Source organism: Pituophis catenifer, unplaced genomic scaffold (genome assembly GCF_029215685.1).
Source record: "Pituophis catenifer annectens isolate HBS135680 unplaced genomic scaffold, rPitCat1.0.hap2 SCAF_2, whole genome shotgun sequence".
NCBI classification, from domain to species: domain Eukaryota; kingdom Metazoa; phylum Chordata; class Lepidosauria; order Squamata; family Colubridae; genus Pituophis; species Pituophis catenifer.
This window is the reverse complement of record NW_027256882.1, coordinates 133,648,371-133,670,085: the sequence shown is the minus strand read 5'-3', so window position 1 is coordinate 133,670,085 and position 21,715 is coordinate 133,648,371. Positions and strand designations below refer to the sequence as shown.

Here is a 21,715-nt window from a genome sequence, read left to right as displayed (position 1 = left end):
AAAATAGGTTGCAAGAAGTTTATTCAGGCTCCATTCAGAAAACTTCTGCTCCAAAGACGAAGTTGGTTCAAACCCCAAAGAACAAACCTTCTTAGCGGTTGGAATTTTGCATTTTGGCTAGTTTTATTCTGTTCTGTGTCAATAAAAGCTACCAGAGGAAATAAGAGTTTAGTAAATTAGCCTCCTTAAAAGGTTGTCCCATTCTTCACAGGTTGAAACCCAAGGTCCTAGCAAAGGAACTTACTGAAAGTTGATGGGTTTTGAGGAAAAAGCAATGAAAAGTTTAGAGCTCTGGCAATAAAGACTGGTGCAGTCTGGAGCAGATGCACAACCCATGGCCCTCAGACCAACTAGTTACCCAGAATCTAAATATATATATATATATATTATATATATTGTGAATTCAGTCACAACAGCTGGCAAATTCATGCTAATTTCTTTAAATTTCATGTTGCTTTGAAGGTATGTTTATTTTGTACATTTTAATTCCACAAAGTAATCTAGAATCTGAGGTACAGTCCACCTATCCCCTTCTTCTCACCAACAAATGTGCTAGTGTAAAATGTGCCACACCATTGTTCTTTCAGATACTGAACAGTAAAATATCGATCCAAGAGTTCCTCTGCAGCCATGCCTTTAATGGAAAGGTACATGTTGCAGAGAATGCCACAGCATCATAAATCAAACAGTAACACAAATAAGCTAATAAACCTCTTGTGATATAAAGCCAGCTACAGCGTTTAAGATAATTTTATCTCCATATGTAAAGTAAATAGTTTATAGTGCAATTTTGATTCTTCAGGGAACAAAGAGCAGAGATGCCATTCTAAAGAAAGAAAAAGTCAAGGTAAATTCACAAAAAAAAACACCACACATTAATATACAATAAAATATCGGAGCATCACAGAAGTGTGCATACACACATATATGGGAGTGTTTGTGTATACAGGTGAATGACATGGATGAGTGTATACTTACAAGAATCTTTACTCTGTAGTGAGATAGAAATATGGTGCAATTCATCAGAACCTTAAGTGAGCATCGCTAAAGACATTCCAAGGAAAATATAATCTTCATTTCTATCAGCATGTAATAAGAATTAAATACAGGTTTTTGTTAATGAGGAGGACATGAAATGATAAATGTCAAAGGAAGAAATGTCAAAAAGGAATAACAATGATCTTATTTATCCAGTCTAATCTCCAACTGTACCTACAATTTGCTCACTTTATTGTAATAAAAAAAAATTGAAAAATCTTTCTTGAGCAGAAAAAAACAAACTGCATTTAGAATTAATTTTACAAGTTTAAGTTGCACTTTCCTATGCCACAAGGTGACAATATTTGTTTAATGTCAGGTATGAAAAAAGACAAGTTTTTATAAAAAGGGCTATGTCAAAACAGCCTCTCATATTTCAGATTCTCTGGTTAAGGCTCAAATAAAAACTGGCAAGAAGGAGATAACATACTTGCCATCCTTAGTGTTGAGCAAAACACACTTACACTAATATGATGCTACTGGATCCTGCAAGGCCATGCTGAAAATTTATAAGCAGGAAAATTTGTTTTACTTTACATCAATTATAGTTTAATTAACCAACTTAGAATACAAGCCACACTATGTGACTATCTAGAGAATAAAACTCCATTCCAGCAGTCTGACTGCTCATTTCAATACATTTTTTTAAAAAAATCCCACACAATAATTTCTAAATCCCTGAAAATAGCATGTGCCCAAGCCGTTTCCTCATCTCTCAAAATGTCCCACAGTATTTTTTCCAGAAACAATTCTTGCAATAAACACCAACTTTAAAATGTGAAATGTATTTAAGACACATATCGATATTTAAAAGGAGTTCCTACAAGGTTGGAAAAACAAACAAAAACGGAATTTGAATGTTCCATAACAACATCAGGACAAAGGAATTAAGCACATTTTCACAGGGGAGAATGAACAAAACCAAAAAGTTTTTCCTGAAGTAACATAAATAAGTAGACTGTTGGGTCAACAGTCATCTCCTAAAGGAAACTCCTTCTCGTCCCTCGTACAATGCAATAAAACAGTTGGGGCCCTGGGAACAGAGGATTGGAAAGGAAGGGCTGAGAGCCTACATTCTTTGGAAAAGAACCACAAAGCTACTTCTTGCAGTTGAGCTTCCTTCACTGGTCCACTTTCTAATTCTTTACATTCACTGTCTTTCTACGTAAAGGCTGAATCTGACCAGGGAGTGAAAAGATGGTTTCTCTAGCTAGTCAGATTCAAAATTGCACCAAAAAGCATGGGGAAGGTTTGATTAAACTCTTGTTTGGTTTTCAGTATGATTCCTAACGATGGCCATTCCTTCAACAACTTTCCATCGCACCTTTTCTTGGGGGGTTGGGCAAAGTTAGGAAGGGCTGCAGAGTTTTAAAAGTGGAAGGGAAATGGCTGTGATTGTCCTCTAGAACATGCAGGAGGCAGTGAAATGAAGAAAGAGCTGTGATGAACAAGCGCATAGCAAGATCCTTGTTTCCAGTGTTTCTACTCAACCGGAGGCAAGTTGCGTTCCTCAAACACGCTGAATTTCAAACAGCTTTACATCCGTGTCATACCAGATAGGTGGATCCACATTCCTAAAGAAAAACAGATATTCATTCCCTTGTACATAACATCAACCTCAAGGTGGAACTAGGAAAAGCAGTATGTTTCCAGCACTTTATTACATGTGCAAACAAGCAAAATCAATAGACCCAGCGATATAGAAAAGGAAGCTATTTAACAGACAGCCATTTCTTTTTTTTTTTAATTTTAAAAAGTTTTTTATTTTAAACACATTAAAACAACATTAAAATCAAACATGTACAAACATTTTTTAGGTTATGTGAATTCTTCAAATTCATTTGAAGAATCTATATGTCTTAGCACTAATGTGGTCTTTAAAATGTATAATGTCCATGAGAGTAACCAGGCTAGAAAGCAGGAGACCATGAGTTCTAGTTCCGCCTTAAGCATAAAAGCCAGCTGGATGACTGGGCCAGTCATTCTCTCTCAATGTAACCCACCTCACAGGGTGGTTGTTGTGCGGAAAATGGAGGAAAGTGTGTTGGGATATATTTTTTAAAAAAATTTGATTTATATGCCGCCCTTCTCCGGAGACTCAGGGCGGCTTACAATGCATTAAGCAATAGCCTTCATACTTTTGTATATTTATACAAAGTCAGCTTATTGCCCCCACAAACTGGGTCCTCAATTTACCCACCTTAGAAAGGATGGAAAGCTGAGTCTACCTTGAGCCTGGGGAGAATTGAACTCGCAGTAATTGCAGGCAGCTGGATGTTAAATGCTGCCTTTAGGAGGCATTAGCCTCCTATGCCACTCAGGCTCCTTATTCACTTATTATATTTATTTATTTGGAAAAATAATAAATATAAGACAAATGCCCTGGATGAGACAAAGCCTATCTTAATCCAGCATTCTGTTCTCACCCTCTCTTCCTTCCCAGAGCTAAGGAGATCATTATGTAACCGTTCTTGCATGCCTTCTTCAAGTTTATCTCTATATTCCTCTATAACATGAAACTAAGACTGTAAATATTATCCTCCTGTTAATCTGAATCTCATTTACACAGGAGTTGATATTTAAATTGGAAGAGAGCAAAGATTTCTAACTAAGAAATCACATCTGATGGTATTCCAATGTTCAGTTTGTTTTTGAATTTAAATTTTGTGCACTGATTTCAGCAAATACTACAAAGGTGAATTAAAACAAAAACAAAAGATGGCAAAACAACCTAAGATTCAGGCTCAAAGCCAATTGAAATAAATTAGGAACAAGTTACATATTAATTGGAAAGCACACTTCTGCACTTCAGTGTACACCCTCTAATTAAATTCCAGTATGGACTGAGACCTTAGCCCACCCAGACAAGAGAGGAATTAACAAGCATATAATTTCTCTTTCAGTTTAAAAGCAGCATTTAAATCCTATATTATAGGGCCTATTGAAAAATGGTTACCCTTTTTTATTTTTACTGTCGAATAATAACTTCAAAACCTTTTCATAGGTAGTTCCCATCTTACAATCATTCTTTTAGTGACCATTTGAAGCTACAACAGCACTGAAGAAAGTGACTTATGGCCATTTTTCACACAACTGTTGCAGCATCTCCCATAATCACATGATCAACATTCAGCTACTTGGCCACTAGCATGTATTCATGATGGTTGCAGTGTACCAGGATCATGTGATCCCCTTTTGCGACCTTCTGACAAGCAAAGGCAATGGAGGAAGCCAGATGCACTTAACAACCAGGTTACTAACTTAATAACTGCAATGATTCACTTAACAACAACAGTGGCAAGAAAGGTTGTAAACGGAGGCAACACTCACTGCCTTGCTTAGCAATGGAAACTTTGGGCTTAATTGTGGTGATAAATCAAGGACTATTTTTATTTTTTTTCAAGTGTTCAGATCCTAATTCATTTCAGCACCAAATGCATCTTACTTCCAGTGAGTAAAGAGAGTTCAGTCACTTTTTACTAAACATCAAACAGTTTATTTAAAAACCAAAATGTCATTCCGTATGCACAATCTGGATACATTAGAATCACAGAGTTTGAAGAAAGAGTAATATATATTGTATATTATATAAATCAGCAGCACAAAATTAATGCAAATTAACTGCAGTGAATTAACTGCAGCTGATACGGCAAGGGTATTCTGTGATTCTAACCACTGAATTTTAAGACCAAGCTAAACCTCAGACTAAAACTTCTGACTCGCAGAAAGTTCTCATTCAGCAGGCTAATGATAAGTAAGAGGAAATTGGATAGTAGCCTGCTAACTTACCTCAGATATATAACTCCCCACATGTAAGTGCGGAACCACATAGCGGTACCAGAATTAGCCTGGTATTTCCGGATCAGGATGGGATGAGGGACAGGAAGGAGCCCCACCAATGTGCCATGTTGCAAGAATTTCAGAATCTCAGATTCATCTGTAAGGCCCCTGCAGACAGTGGGAACACATTTATCTATACAATGCACTGCATTCTCTCTAATGCAAATTACAGATAATTGGACACACAGGTTTATGGAAACATAGAAAACTGACAGCAGAACAAGACCTAGTGAGCCATTGAGTCTGCCCTTTGAGGTTATTTTACTTAATTTTTGATGGACATGTGTTTATCTCAAGCGTATTTAAACTTAGTTACTATTGTTACTGACCCACTACCTCCACTGGATGTTGGTTCCAAATTTCCAACTACTCCTTCTGTGAAGTGATACCTTTGAAATACTTCTAAACTTCCTACATGCAGATACAAACAAGATATGAAAAAGATGCTAAACTATATGGTTTTCACTTAGAAAAAACAGAGTTGGATGGGATACTCATGGGAACAGTGGATAAATTAATTGAAAAGATCTATAATTTTTTACTAGGCATTGAACTGGAGGAGGAGCAGGTAAAGGAAACAATGATAGCCTGGGCAAAGAATTTTGGACATTCAATAGATCTAGATAAATGGCAACAGCTATGGGAAAGGAATTATAAATTAACAATGTCCACTGCATATAAGGAAAATCAATATAAAATGTTTTATAGATGGCATATGCCCCCTGAGAAACTGGCAAAAATGTTTAAAGATAAGTCAGCTAAATGTTGGAAATGTCACCAGTCTATCCAGAAATAAATCCAGAAATAAAGGAAGCTGTGATTTAGAAGCTATGTTAATCTATAATTTTGAAGACCCTTCCTACAGGTATATGCCTGGCCCTATTCCCTCCCCAATAGGATTTATATGCACTGAAATATGGTTTTAAAATACTAAGAGTAACTAATTGAAAATATTGAGAACCAGAGTAATGTAGTGGTTAAGATGCTGGACTAAAAGCAGGGAGATCCAAGTTCTAGGACTTCATTGGACACAGAACTGGCTGAATGGTTTCAGATCAGTCACTCTTTCTAAGCCCTAGTCTGGAAAGAATCAGCCACCCATGCAGATTATGACCCTCAATCTTCAAAAAGAGGATTTTATTTTACAGTGGATTGTTTGAGGTTGAGGAAGAACACCAGGAAGAATTATTCTAAGTTGTTCATTTCCTTTTTTCATTTCATTTGTTTTGCCTAGTACTATTATTGTTGGCATTTGTCACTGGATGTTTTAATTTGAAAAATGTTAATGAATAAAAAAAGAAGTACAAAAACGTCCTATGTAAAATCTTTGACTTGACTCTATTAGTTATTAATGCTGCCTTGAAGTACCATAAAGTTGCAGTGCCAGAATTTGGTAGCAAAATATCCAATTTTTAACTTAGTGGCAGTGGCAAAACATTCTGTTGCTATCGGCTTGAGAGTCTGGAAGATACTCTAACATGAGAAAGTTACATTTTTTATTCTCTGGAAAGCTTGCTATCTAATGGTCAGAAACAGTTATTCATCAAATACCAATAGTTGAATGATGCAAGAGCCAAGATCTCAAGTAGGTGCTGCCATCCAATGGTCAGAAGCAGCAATGAACCAAATATTTTGTCTAAATGTTTCCCCTGTCCAGTTGTGACCAACTCAAGGGAGCAGTGCTCATCTCCCATTCTTAGCCTAGGGAGCCTGCACTGTTTGAGAGATGTTTCCATCATCATGTAGCCAGCATGAAAATATGGAACGCTGTTATTTTCCCACCAAAGTGGTACCTATTTATCTACTCACATTTGCATGCTTTCGAACTGCTAGGTTGGCAGAAGCTGGGGCAAGTAATGGGAGTTCACCCTGTCGCACAGTGTTCAGGTCTCGAACCTAGGCTGTTGGCTTTCCAGATGACAAGCTCAGCATCTTAACCGCTGAGCTATCCCACCCTTATCCTGTCGTACAGTGGGACATAATTTCACTAGGAATGTGAAGGAACCAAGAATCAAGATTCTAGATTGCACCTTTGGTGTTATGTTCCCACTGATGCATTTCCAAAGAGGGTTCCTAGGGGTTGGATTAATCTCTACACCTTTGTAGTTCTGCAACTGCCTTTTTTATAGACCCCAGAAATGTGGGCATTTTTTGACAGTCCTCCATGACAGGAAAGACTTGCAGGACAGTTTGTATAGCTTGTCTGGTATTATCTAAGATGTATAAAGACATGTCAAATATATGTTGGAAGTGTAAAAATAAAGAAGAGACAAGTGATAAAGCAAAAAAAAATTGGACTATGATTTATATTTCAATACAGAAAATTCTGAAAACAGAGATAAAAATGAAACCAGAACTTTTCCTCTTGGGTCTAATGGAAAAAGAAGTGGAGAAAAAATTTGAAACTTGGTTACTATATATATTGAGAGCAGCAAGACTATTTATTGTAAGCGCAAAAATGGAAGGACACTTCGATTCCTTCCATGGAAGAATGGTTGCAGAAGTTGATGGAGTTGGCTGAAATGGCAAAACTGACTAACTTGATTTAAAAAAGAACATATGTACTTTTGTTTCCGCTTGGAAACTCTTTCTGAACTCCATGCTTGATGTGGAAAAGAATGAAACCTTGACTTTGGGTTTTACAGATTAGATTGATAGATCTTTATAGAAATGACTTGTTCATACTATTATGGAAAAGCAAAAAGCTGTTGATCTGTTGTTAATGCCTTATTCTACTGCAACAGAGAGAGTTGGAAGTCAATGCTTCTTTTTCTTTTTCCCCCTCTATCTTTCCTCGCTTTTTCCCCCTTTCCCCACCCCCACTGCTCTTCTATTTGCTTTTGTATTTTGTAATACTTTATAACTTAATAAGAAATTGAAAGATTAAAAAAAGGAAAGACTTGCAGGACAACTATGCTTGGGATATACAGGTCATACAAGGCAAGTAGAAGATGTGGTTCCTAGGGCAGTTACTGCAATCTCAGTTTCTATGGAGGATCATGATTAGCTAATGAAACCTTTAGGGCAAGCTTCTGCTTTAAACCAAGAAATCATTTCCTCATTGTCGCTCTCATTAAGCTGATACTATACTGCACTGAGTCTTCATACGTATGAAAGTTGTTCCTTTTCCCACAGAAAAACTGAGGGAAACAAAGTTTGGTGGAATAAAGAAATAATGAAGTAGAGAAATATTAGGCTGCATATGGTTAAGAAGTATGTTGGAATGTGCACTTGCCACAGCAACAGCAGGGGAGAATTTTGTCCACTGAGAGTGTTCCCAGGAAGAGACCAAGATCAAAAGATGGAGAGGATACAAGCTGAAGGGAAAAACAATTCAGGGTAGCCACACCCTAGAATCTTTCAAGATATATCTAGTAGCTTAGAAAGTTATAGCTTTAGTTTGGCAAGATTCTGTCTATAAGCAAACAAAGGATTGGATTCAGTTGGATTTCACTGCCATGTTTTTGCGCTTTGGGCTGACAAGAAGAGAGAGATGGCTCTGTTTGAGGTGAAGGAAGAGAATGGAAGTGGGTTGAGTTAAATGTCTTGGTTATATGATCCCCACTTTCCAGAATCAGCAGAGTGATTAATCTGTTATCTGAATGCCTTCTCACACTAAAATGGAAATAATACTGTTACTGATATGCTATTTAAAAACAAAACCTTAATGTTTTGGGAACTACTGCTTGAACACCCAAAGTGTGCATGTACATATGCAGACAGCCATAAGGATAAAGATCATAAAGAACATCAACTAATGTTAAGATCATATGCATGACCTATGATCCAAAGCCCTGAATGTCTTAATTGGCAGGATGTAAGCAACAGTATGTTAACTTGCAAGATAGATACCAATTAGATATTACAGCTTGCTTTGAATAGCATAAGTGTCTTTGAAGTTCAAATTGAGCTTTGGTTTTGCTTGTACTTTAATATCAAAATGTACCCAAACAAGCCAACACTATCCTTAGAAACAGAATGTAACACTGCATGGAGGATGGGTGCAACAAAGGCTAGTAACACAATCTGTATTTTTTTCTACCTTACAAAAAAGCATTATGTGAAAGCCTCAATTGACCAAAGCCATGATGGGCAGCATGTATGGCATATCCAGTGGTGTCTATGGCCTATGAAAATCACAACTTGGAAGACCAGAGGAGTGAATCGTAAAGAGCATAAATTAGCAAACCAAAGAAGTGGAAAAATGTGTTTGTGAGAAAGTGGAGAGAAAGTGGAATGATATGATATAGTTGAAAGAAGGTGGCCTGATACTGTGGTGTGGAACTGATGAATATATGCAAGGAAACAAAGATACAGGTACAGATTTAATAATGAATAAAAGAGCTAAGTATTATATACTTGCCTGAAAGTATGAATTGACATCATCTACATAACTATGGGAAAGTATCAAAGTATAAGTCAATAGTTGGTGATAATTGCATGTTACACTCCAGTGAATGGTGACAATGGGACAACTAGAGATTAGTTTGGGGAAGAGTTTTGCAACCTTCCCAGTAAATTAGACCTAAAGGAAAAATATTTTGCTAGGTGAGAGAAAATGCAGAAAAGGTGAATGAGCCATTCAAAGAAACAAGAAAAAAAATAAGAAAAAGATCTGCAGGTTTTATTACATGGTTTAAGCATAACTCTTTCATATTTGTACACAGCAAAGGAATGAATAGAAACCAAAAAGTGTGATATCTCCTGTGAAAGACTGAGGGAATTAGTGAAGAATGTAAAGGTAAGGATAGGTTTTGAATGTGGAACCATCTAATTTTTGGATTAGGGTCATGGAAAGAGAAGGGAAGAACACTGACTATTGTGAGAAATGAGTATTTGTCAAAAAAGGTAAAAATGGCTCCTTATAAGAGCATGTTTCTGTCCACTTTAGGGAAGTGGAGATACATAAATGTAAATAGAATACAGGGAACAGAGTACTTAAAATCTGTGGCGGAAAACAGGATATGATAGGATCAAGTTTGACTGATTAAGAAGATAAACGCATTATCTTTAACATCTGTTGTCATGAAATGTTTTGAGAGGCTGGTGTTGAACTATATTAAGGCTAGTCTTCTGTCTACTTTGGACCCATACCAATGAGTCTGCTTACAGGAAGGAAGTACAAGGACTGAAATTGTGGTGTAATGAAAATAATCTCACACTTAACACCACAAAAACTAAAGAACTTATAATTGACTTCAGGAGGAAGAGAGATGTACATTTACCATTGTATATAAATGGTGAGGAGATGGAGAGGGTGGGTAGTTTTAAATTTCTGGGGATTTATATCTCGGAGGACCTCTCATGGACTATGAATGCTAACATGCTTGTGAAGAAGGCACAGAAGAGGCTGTACTTCCTGAGAATGCTCAGGAAGAGAAATCTATCTCAGCATCTACTTCTGTCCTACTATCACAGCATCATTGAGAGTGTCCTGACATACGACATTCTTGCATGGTATGGGAGCAGCTCTGTAGCGGACAAAAATGCTCTACAGAGAATCATTAAAACTGCCCAGAATATCATCGGACTCCAGCTACCAGCCCTGGATGACATCTTTGAATCTCGCTGTTTGAGAAAGTTGCATAACATTCTCAGAGACTCTTCCCATCCTGCTTACAATATTTTTGGACTGTTGCCTTCTGGCAGAAGATACAGAACAATTAAAACTCGGACCACACGTTTTCTGAATAGTTTTTATCCCAGAGCTATAATTGCACTCAACAATGAACTAAAGGGCCACCATCAGTGAGTTGTTGGACAGCATTACTTGGTCTGTTGTGTGGATGTTTGGGTGGTTTAGGGGTGGAGAATTGTGATGGGTGGGAGTGTGTTTGGGGATTATGTGTGTTGGACCTGGTCTTTGGGTGTTAAGTGAATTTCGTTGTATGGGTATATTGTGTATACATGTACAATGACAATAAATTTATTTATTTATTTATTTATTATAAAAATTAGTGACTGTAGAAACAATATTCATTAAGGCTGGTCATATGCAGAGTAAATGAGGATCAAGGTGCAAAACAAACATGACGAAAAAATAAATGGATGGTGAGAAAGGAAGGCAAGATCAAGAGTCATGTATAGACAGATTTGAGATCTGCAAAAAGAGTGATATGAAAAATTTAGAGAACAAAAGGCAATGTATGTAGCAGTATACAGTATACATAAAATGGAAGCAAGTACAATTTATAAGGCTGGATAGGTATGGAGGCGTATAGTGAATGGTATTAGTGTAAACTATGCTTCCTTTTATTTTTCTTATGCATTTAATGTCTTTGACACATGAGTTCTTACTCCTTTTATATGCTCTGCATAAAGTAGCTTATTATTATTAAAGGAGACAAATTCCTTGTGTGTCCAATCGCACTTGGCCAATAAAGAATGTTCTGTTCTGTTTTGTTCTGTTCTGTTCTATTTCTATATCTACTTCTACTTCTACTTCTACTTCTACTTCTACTTCTACTTCTACTTCTAATTCTAATTCTAATTCTAATTCTAATTCTAATTCTAATTCTAATTCTAATTCTACTCTACTTCTTCTTATCCCAAAATAGGACGCTGTAATTGGTATGTCCATATGCATGATCCAATCAACCCAATTCCACAAGAATAGTCTTTGTTAATTTTATCTGTAGAAATGTGAAGAGGATAAGACTAATTTTATTACAGGAATTATGTTTAGTATTCAGTAAGAAAATTCATACCTTACAATTCCCACCCACCCCCCAAATAGTTTTATCTACAAGACCTGTGGCACTTACTTGTCAATACAAATCTTCTCTACCTGGGGAACCAGGACCTGCAACAGCCTCATGATTGTCTGCAGGGGCAATTTTGATTTCCAAGACACCACCTGCAAAGGAAAAGGATAGCAGTGAAGAGCTAAGAGTTTGAGTCAACTCAGCAAATCAATACCTGACAGGAACGCTTTCATTCAGATGAAAAAAACGCATCCAAATCTGATTTATATACCACTTCAGAGTGCCTTACAGCCCTTTCTAAGTGGTTTACAGAATCAGTATATTGTCCCCAACAATCTGGATCCTCATTTTACTGACCTCGGAAGGATGGAAGGCTGAGTCAACTTTGAGCCAGTGAGAATCGAACTGCTGGCACTCAGCAGAATTAGCCTGAAATGTTGTATTCTAAACACTGCACCACCATGGCTCTAATTAGAATTTACAAACAATCCCAGAAATAGTTCTGCAAATAGACCACCTTTCAGTCTAAAAAGAAAGGCACCTACCAACAGTCTGAGTCTAAGGCCACTTCCCTATCTCTGAACTTGCCTTTTACTTTCACAAGCACTTTTGTGCACCTGAATGCATGTACTCATAGTTTCTACCTGAACTTTGGAAGATAAAGAAAAGGGACAGAGAATGACCATCTAGAGAGCATAAATTCAGTGCTTTTCTTTCAGATAAAAAAAAAACAATTACATAGGTGTAGTAGCATAACCTTCTGATTATTTCTAATATTGGGGGAGGAAAGGCTTTAGAGAAAGCAAACTCCTATTGCAGGAGATGTTCCACTAATGGGTTCCCTGCCATGGGGGACGGGGGCTAGCTCATTAATATACACAAACTTTTTATGAGTGCTTCATTTTTTACAGGAAACCTCTACCTCAGAGTATACTTGACACACTTCAACCCTAAAGCTTTCTGAAAGAAAACAGCTATAGAAAATGAGAATGTTTGAGAAGCAGAGCAACCTATTTATCATGCAAGGAAGAAAAGCCGTAGATGATAACAGGGATAACTATTCCATAATTTAAATTATTAATAGCGATCCTGCTATTCAGGAAGACAATCATCTGGGCTTTTATGAATCAGAGTTTCAACATTCCTTCTCCTTCAACTCTCATTAGTTCAATAGCAGCTGAGATGACCTGGTTTTTGGTCAGGTAAAATGCAACCAGTGGTGGGTTGCCCCTGGTTTGGACCACTGCCCTGGATGTCATCATCGGCGATCTGCGCATGCGCAGAAGCTTTCGTGCATGCGCAGAAGCAAGGCATGCGCGCGATCCCGTTGCGAACCGGTAGTAAAGGTAAATAGAACCCACCCCTGAATAGAACCCATAAATAAAGTTAAAATACTTCCAGGAAGATATATTATCTAGCACTTTTTAAGTATAAATGGCAAAATGGGGTAAGGCATGGTCCTTCCTCGTAAATCAGAGGTGGGGAACTATGGCCCTTTTATGACTTGTGATCGTCAACTCCCAGAATTCCTAAGCCAGTCATGAAGTTGAAGCCCAAAAAGTCATAAAAGGGCCATAATTCCCCACCCCTGTCCTAAATGAAAGCAGCAGATCATTATCATGTTGGCTAAAGAGAGAAGTACTCCAGAGACTATCACCCTCGGTGGATGATTCAACTTTCTCTTCTCACATCACTACTTGCTTCCTTATCAAATGAAGCTAATAAGGAATGTCACTCGTGTGATTAAAAAGCAAGTTATATCTCTGTTTTACTTGTTAACAAGAGTTGCCAGCATCTCTCACCCACTCAGAAGTTGGATTCCACTGCCCAACTGAGGATGTGCTGGACAGACGTCGTCGATCCCGTCTGGATTGTGAGGACTCCTAAGGACAGAATGCAAATAGGAATAGCACTTAGACTTACATACTGCTTCATAGTGATTTTACAGCCCGCTCTAAGCGGTTTACAGAGTCAGCATATTGCCCTCAACAATCTGGGTCCTCATTTTACCGACCTCGGAAGGATGGAAGGCTGAGTCAACCTTGAGCCGGTGAGAATCGAACTGCCGAACTGCAGTTAGCAGTCAGCCAAAGTAGCCTGCAGTACTGCACTCTAACCACTGCGCCACTTTGGCTATTGCTAAATTGTTTTGTTTGTCCAAGGGCTACAGCTTCCCTCTGTTGTATACCGCTACACATAAAATCAAATAGTTTAGCAAGGATCTGCTTTTCAGCGTCCCAGTGCAAGTCTGAGAGAGGGGGGTTGGCTCAAAGTCACCCAGCTATCCTTCTGTGTCAAAAGAAGGACTCCCATTTCTAGCCCAGCACTTTAATCACCACGCCATGTGCTGGATATTGTGTGTGTATGCATCAGGGGTGAAATGCTCCCGGTTCGCCTGATCCAGTAGCGATGGTAGCAGGTGGTTCAGAGAACCGATAGCAAAAATTCCTGCCCCCCCACCGCCCAGCTGAGCCACGTAATCATCAGAGGCTTTAAAAAAAAATTTTTAAAGCATTTTTTCTACAATCTCTTCAGCCGAAAGAATGCTTTTAAAAGTAAAAAAAAGCCTCTGACGATCAGGCAACTCAGCTGGGATTGTCAGAGGCTTTTAAAAGCATTTTTTCTACAACCTCTTCGGCCGTAGAAAAAATGGTTTTAAAAGTAAAAAAAAAAAAGTTGGCCACGCACACCGTCACATTACCCCCCCCCAAACCACGCCCACAGAACCAGTAGTAACGAATTTTACATTTCACCACTGGTGTGCATGTGTATGAGTGTTTCACACATAGTCCTCAGGATGGCAACTGGGACCAGAATTGCCATTGATAAGCAATGCAATCGTAAAGTGAAACTTTGCATGACAGCATTGCTTAGTTTTATAGCAGTTTTATAGCAGTTCCATCGTTAAGCAGGTCTTTAAGTGAGGGTCTCATGTACCATGACTTCCAAATTGCTGTCTTCCCCATTGACTTTGTGGGAAGCTGGCAGGGATGTTGGAAATCACGATCAAGTGACTGTGCCTGACTATGACATTGTAATCACCAGCCAGTTGCAAAAGCACCCAGATCGCAATCACATGATTGGAGAGACATTGCAAAATCCAGTGCTCCAGGATTGGTCATAAAGCCTCCTTGTTCGGCACCATCACAAGTTTGAACAATCACTGAACAAGCAGTCATAAGCCAAGGATCACCTACCTACATACAAACACACATCCATACACATATTCTTATTATTCTTACTCATCCCTATGCTCATTAATTATCAGGAAGAAATATATATAGCCAACAATAGCACTTGAGCAGGAGAAAGCTATAGTACATTATCCACAACCAAGTGCTTCAAGCTGAGCAGAATCAGAATCCTTTAGAGATATAATTTATCTTCAGAGCTGATCTCTAAAACAAGCAAGACACAGGATGCCCTGAGCTGTTAGCTTTACTGCTCTCTGAGATTTACTGTTGCATAAAACAATCAATCAAACCTGCATTATTTACAATTACTGTAACTTTGTTGTCCTAGGCTCAGAGATTGGTATCACTTCCAATAAATTTTCTTTAAAATAAATTCATAAAAATATTTGCTTTGGGCACAACTTGTACTATCCTATTCCCCAATCATGAGAACCTATCCAATAGGTTAGGAGTTTATTGCAGGATAATTCGAATGAGCAACGAGTCAAATATATATACTCCCTAGATTGTTCCCATTGATAGGAGGGAATGAACTGAGTTTAACCACTATGTTTGAAATTTCCTAAGTTTCCTGTAAGAAAATTTAGAGTTCAAATTGAAATAAATAAAATGCACCCCAGCATTTTATTATTTATTATTTTCTGCACAGAAAATGTTTTCTCCAATTTTGGGAGATCTACTGCCAAGGATAATGAAACCCTTGACTACCCATCTATGAAGCACCTAACATTATATTAAGATGTTACTCTGAATTGTTCCATCATTGCTGTGTTCTTTAACCACTTTCCTACCCTAGAGCAGTTTGCAAACTTACCATGTTCCAAGTTTCAGTATCACCGGCCATGCCTGATGGGCTTTCTTCTGCTGGAGACTGAGAAGACTCTGGCTCTAGGGAGCGCATGGTCCCATCCTCTGACACCTGAGATTTCTCTGTGAGTTTGTCAATGCCTGATTTTTGAGAGGCAACATTAAGAAAAAAAATTGGGCAAGATCTAGAGAGTTTAGCAATATATTCCATCTTTTTAGTCAAGATCAGAACACAATTTTACCTACGGCAAGTTTCCCTAGCACTTTGCTAGCAAACAAAAAAATAAATAAACCAAGTAGCTGGCGAAACAGACGTCAGATGATTTTTAACATTTTACAATAGTTTAAAATAATACATTTGCATTTTTACAACATGACTACTGTTTATTTTTACTTGTTCTAGACCAGAGGTATCAAACTCATGTCATCACGGCAGTATCACGTGACATAGCGGGAGCTTTTTCCCCTTCGCTAAACCGAGCATGGGTGTAGCCAGCGCGTGACGCATCCGACCCATGGGCCAGGAGTTTGAGAGCCCTGTTCTAGGCATCCAAATAGCTTTTAAGAAAGGAGAATCCTAAATCAACAAAATAAAAGTTAGATTATATAAAAGCAAGAGACAAAAATAAATAATGAAGTCATACAGATCAGGGAATAAAAATTATTTACTATCAGAAACCTACAGTAGATCCAGGTCTTAAACCAACAAAGGCTTACCCCAGTCTACCTTCTGGACTAAATTAAAATCTTCTGTGAGCGTCAGTGTCTCAAATACTCTGGACTGACCTGGGGTTGCTACTAGGCTGGCCTTTAGTGTTCCAGGTTCTGCAGGTGCAGCAGGTCGTGACCCTTCCATGGACATCGCCTCCTGAGAGTTGGTACGAGAGATGGGCTCAGGAGCTTTCTTTTTGCGTTGCAAAGCTTTCTGGATAGACTGCAAGTCAGTAGGTAGATTGGCCAGCTGATGAAATACATTTCGCTTGCGAATAATGGCGTATACCAAATTGGAATTTCCTGGGAAATTCACAACAGGAGGAGAAAAATAACACCTTTAACCTTTTGTAATTGGGAAACACAAATTGATAAAGATCATGGGTAGGAGTACACACAAAAAACAAGTAATCAATGGTTTCCTGCAATTCAATAGCTGTCTGAATTTTTGCAGCTTAGATCTGGAAGCCCTAATGGTGAGATGATGAGAAATTAACTACAGCTAGATCTATATGCTCAGTTTCATAGAATGGAGTGGAGTGGAGTGGAGTGGAGTGGAGTGGAGTGGAGTGGAATGGAATGGAATGGAATGGAATGGAATGGAATGGAATAGAATAGAATAGAATAGAATAGAATAGAATAGAATAGAATAGAATAGAATAGAATAGAATAGAATAGAATAGAATAGAATAGAATAGAATAGAATAGAATAGAATAGAATAGAATTCTTTATTGGCCAAGTGTAACTGGACACACAAGGAATTTGTCTTGGTGCATATGCTCTCAATATACATAAAAGAAAAGATACGTTCATCAAGAATCATAATGTACAACACTTAATGATAGTCATAGGGTACAAATAAGCAATCAAATCATATTAGGAAACAGTCAATATAAATCGTAAGGATACAAGCAACAAAGTTATAGTCATACAGTCATAAGTGGAAGGAAATGGGTGATGGGATCGATGAGAAGATTAATAGTAGTGCAGACTTAGTAACTAGTTTGACAGCGTTGAGGTAATTATTTGTTTAGCAGAGTGATGGTGTTCGGGAAAAAACTGTTCTTATGTCTAGTTGTTCTGGTGTGCAGTGCTCTATAGCGTCGTTTTGAAGATAGGAATTGAAACAGTTTATGTCCAGGATGTGAGGGGTCTGTAAATATTTTCACAGCCCTCAAGTCAAGCTCAGGAAGTAGTAGAGGATTAGCATTTTTCTGTTCCTCCTACCTTAACTCCTTTCTTCATGTTAGTCAAATTATAGCCTGATGTTTTTGAACAGTTGTTCCTTCAGATGGTGACCTCTACACCTTTTAGCTCATCACTAGATTACTGTGCCACAAAGAATAAACTGATAAGTTATCTATCACAAAACTGGTAACTTATCTGTTGCAGATAACTCTCTCTGTTTCAGCACAATATCAAGAAATGTTACTAAACATTATCCCAGCTGATGTTTCCCAGAAATTATTTAAAAACACAATGAAATAAAGTGATTGATTATGTTACATTGACCAGCATGTAAGATTTAGGATTTCAGGCATATTTGGCTTTCTAACTGGCTATCAAATAACTGAGAGTCTGTTTTATTCATGACCTCTCAGAATTCATTCCCAACTTATAAATGAAGTTTATATTACGGAAGCATATATTTGAAAAGATTTCACCAACAAGTGAAAAATCAAAAGAGGGCTAAAATGCCATAAAGTAATGAGCAAGAAGTGTTGTGGGCAACAATGGTTATCAGTAACAGGAACTGCCTTTTCCAATTAAAATAATAAAGGGACAAACTTACATTTTACATTTTATTTTACTAACCAGAAATGGCAAATCTAAGAAAGAAAGAAGGGGTATTTTGCACCATGTTTGATGAAGAAGCTTGGTACTTTATACCTACATGAATATTTATTCTTGCATAGATTAAACTATCAGAGAGGGATTGCCTTTTTTTTTTTTACTGTTCAGCCACTCACCATCAAACTGGTACTGGATGATATTGTTGAAGACTTCCAGCAAAAAGAAGACAAGGTGATGGTTTTGGACCATGGAGAAAAGGAACCAAGTAGTTGAAAATGCTTCCAATAGATGCAGCAATTTGTTAGCTGCTACCATGGAAAGAGACTTCAAGTATGGAGATACTAGGAGACGGGAAAAAATAAAAAGAAAGAAAAAGTCATTTGGGGAGATCAAACATCCATTATAATTATGTACCATATTAGTGTACAGTCATTTTAGATCCAAGCGTTAACATCCATATCAGTTAAGATCCAAGAGTAACATCCATATCTTAACACTTGTTATGGGAAGGCGCAACAAATTAATTTTATAAAAGAAAATAGCAGTAGTGTAATATCTAAGTTCACTGAACTCTTGAACAGCTACAACATAATGGTAAAGAAAACGAACGCCATCTACTGAGAAGAAGCCAGTATTACAGCAACTCTTCAACCATTTTTAAAATTTTGTCTGCTCTGAACGACGGTATCCCTCAAATAAAACCAACAGAGGTTAAAAGCTACACATATATCTCCTAATTTTTTCAACAGTTACCTCCAAAAAGAATCTTGGGTACTAAAATTAAATTTCTAGACATGGTAAGGCCTGCATGCATAACTATACTGGTTTCAATTCTGAAGGAAAACCACACCGCACTATTCGCCCCCAAGATTTTGAAAATAAAAATATATTTTAAATATATATTAAGGCTTTCAATTTTGGCTGTCATTTTAGAGCAGGCAAATTACCATTCACTATGATGGTAAGGAGGCAGTCAAACAGGGGCTGCAACCGCTGATGTCCACTAGTGATGATCTTATGAAAAACCTGCAGGGTATAATAGAAAGTAAGAATGTAAACAAAAAATTGCAGAGTTGCTGTACTATTTTTATAGCAGCTAGATTCTCTGCTACGAGCAAAGACACTGCTAGCAAATTCCAGACTCACAATGATGAGAAGATCAGCATGTGTCCCCATAAAGACAGGAATATCCATCGGTACTCGTACAGAATATGGCTTGTTGAGGCGGACACCAAAATTTCTTTCCCCGCTCAGCAGCAATAAGATGAAGACACCAATATGCATAAGACCAACTCGAGCTGTAAAAATATGGCGCCAAAATTAAATCTGTCAGTGGCCGAAAGGCAAGCCAGCCATTAATAATAGCAGATCAAAAACAAAATATAATGCTTATTAACATAAATACCTCACTCTCATTCAGTGAGGTATTCTAAAAAAAAAAAAAAATGGTTCAATGTCACCCATGCTGCTGTCCAGCAGACAGTTTAAGATCAAGAAGCAGCCTGCATCTGTTGCTATACAATTTTATGCAATTTTATACAATGTAACCTACATGACTCAATATGTGGATATTCATGTGGTTGTTTTTGGTCCCAACTCAGCTCTGGCCCTTCTCCAATTAGGATCTCAGAAATCACTGATCTTTATCTATCCCACAAAGTGACATGGAAATAGCTTGTGGTCTTATCTGAATTCATTCATTTGATATTTAAAGCCTATAAACAAACACATTTCTCTGGCATGTTCTAACATTATTATCCAATATGGCAGGTTACACAGCCAGCCAAATGTTAGACTAGGTTTGGCATTTTTACCCACCTATCAAGTCCTTTATTACTATTAAGAGATACACGGAGGTGTGGAAGTTTGAGTGTATGTAGAGTGCATGCGTGCGTGTGTGTGTGTGTATGTATGAGAGAGAGAGAGAGAGAGAGAGAGAGAGAGAGAGAGAGAGAGAGAGAGAGAGAGAGAGAGAGAGAGAGAGAAGAGCTACACTTTTGGATACTATGTTGTGAAGAAAGCTACGAGGGGACAGCCTGATGCAAAATTAGTGAGTCACATTGTGTGTATCATAAACAGTTTCTTAAATTTCCTAGTGTTTCACAGTTAACCTCAGGCTTACATTACCGATTCTATTTTATCCTATCTCTAAAGTGTATAAAAGATGAAATCTCTTGATGAAGCCAAGTTCTCAAGGTTACAAAAATGGAGCCACAGGATGCCCAATGCTACCCCACCATGCCTTTGGGATGACAAAGACCACAGACACCAGTTGGGAGCATTGGAATGGGGTCTTTGGTGTCACATACAATTTTACCTATATTAAGGCAGGAACTAGAGGAACTGTTTGCAACGTCACCTTTTGCTATCTAGATTAGAAATGCCAGATTTATCATTCTGTAAATAAGCACCAGTCACCCAGGGACTTGGATCCAAATACAATTTACATTTCTGGAATCAGTCTCAGGACTGGGGAATCAGTTGGAAAGACTCTGAATCAACTTTTTCCAGCATAAATTCTGAGAATAGATAAAACCAAACTTACATTGATCTGCTCTAGCATCATTAAGGAAATAAAGGATTGGCACCAGGATATCTAAAACGTCACTGCTTTTCAGAACAAAGAAGAGAAATTTCTGAAAAAGAAAAAGAACAATTAAGCACCAAGTTGGTGGGGGAGTCTCTATAAGTGTCACGAAAACTGGACAGAATAAAACTGCATCAATAGGGGAGAGGAACTACAAGTTTCAGCATGTTTATCAATGTTTTCCAGCAGACCTGTAAAAACATTGCATTTTGAAACGTTTTCCCTATTTGTTCATTTTCCAATGGCTTCACATTTTAAAACTGATTTAGGGAAGGCAAAACTGAGGATTTTGTGAAGGAAGAAAGTTCGGCTTACTCAAAGTGATTATTTGTTAGCAGACTTGAGAAAATTGTACTGTTGGCATTAAAAATGTCTTGAATAGAAATCATCCTCTGATATATTTTTGATCTGAAGGCATCAAAGAACAGGTAAGCATAATAATTTTCCTATACAGATTGCTTTCAGATGGAGGTTTCTCAGGAATACAGATTCAACAAGCCTGATATCTGAACACACAGGCAGAGATTGAGACTTATTAGGTATGCGGCATCAGCAATGGGTCAGTGATTCCAAACAACTACCACTACTGCATCGTGACCCAATCTTTCAAATCATTTGTTTCTCTTCTAATCCAAAATTGTTACTGTTGACCAGCTCACCGTCACTAAGTTTCTCCCATGTGTTCGTTTAACAGGCCCTGATCAGTGGTGGAATTCAAATTTTTTTACTACCGGTTCTGTGGGCGTGGCTTGGTGGGCGTGGTGTGGTGTAGCTTGGTAGGTGTGGCAGGGGAAGGATACTGCAAAATCCCCATTCCCTCCCCACTCCTGGGGGAAGGATATTGCAAAATCTCCATTCCCACCCCACTCTGGGGCCAGCCAGAGACTGGTTCTCCGAACTACTCCAAACTACTCTGAACTACTCAAAATTTCCACTACCAGTTCTCCAGAACCTGTCAGAACCTTCTGAATAGCACTCCTGGCCTTGATCCTGCTCTCCTATCCCAATTCTTTAATAATGCCAGCAATATAAAACAGAA

General features: G+C 37.9%; 1 protein-coding gene across 1 annotated transcript in view; it reads right to left on the bottom strand.

Moving 5' to 3' along the window:
• Positions 1-1,997: 1,997 nt before the first annotated feature.
• The window catches only part of HID1 (HID1 domain containing), a 56,155-nt gene continuing 36,437 nt past the window's right edge, over positions 1,998-21,715 (bottom strand). The window contains exons 11-20 of the mRNA XM_070934634.1: positions 20,635-20,725; positions 19,236-19,387; positions 19,037-19,115; positions 18,266-18,430; positions 16,370-16,597; positions 15,618-15,724; positions 13,385-13,465; positions 11,643-11,734; positions 4,828-4,986; positions 1,998-2,612 (exon numbers count right to left, since the gene is read on the bottom strand). Of these exons, the coding sequence (XP_070790735.1) occupies positions 2,549-2,612; positions 4,828-4,986; positions 11,643-11,734; positions 13,385-13,465; positions 15,618-15,724; positions 16,370-16,597; positions 18,266-18,430; positions 19,037-19,115; positions 19,236-19,387; positions 20,635-20,725 (1,218 nt within the window). The 3' untranslated portion in view covers positions 1,998-2,548. The remainder of the gene's footprint in view (positions 2,613-4,827; positions 4,987-11,642; positions 11,735-13,384; positions 13,466-15,617; positions 15,725-16,369; positions 16,598-18,265; positions 18,431-19,036; positions 19,116-19,235; positions 19,388-20,634; positions 20,726-21,715) is intronic.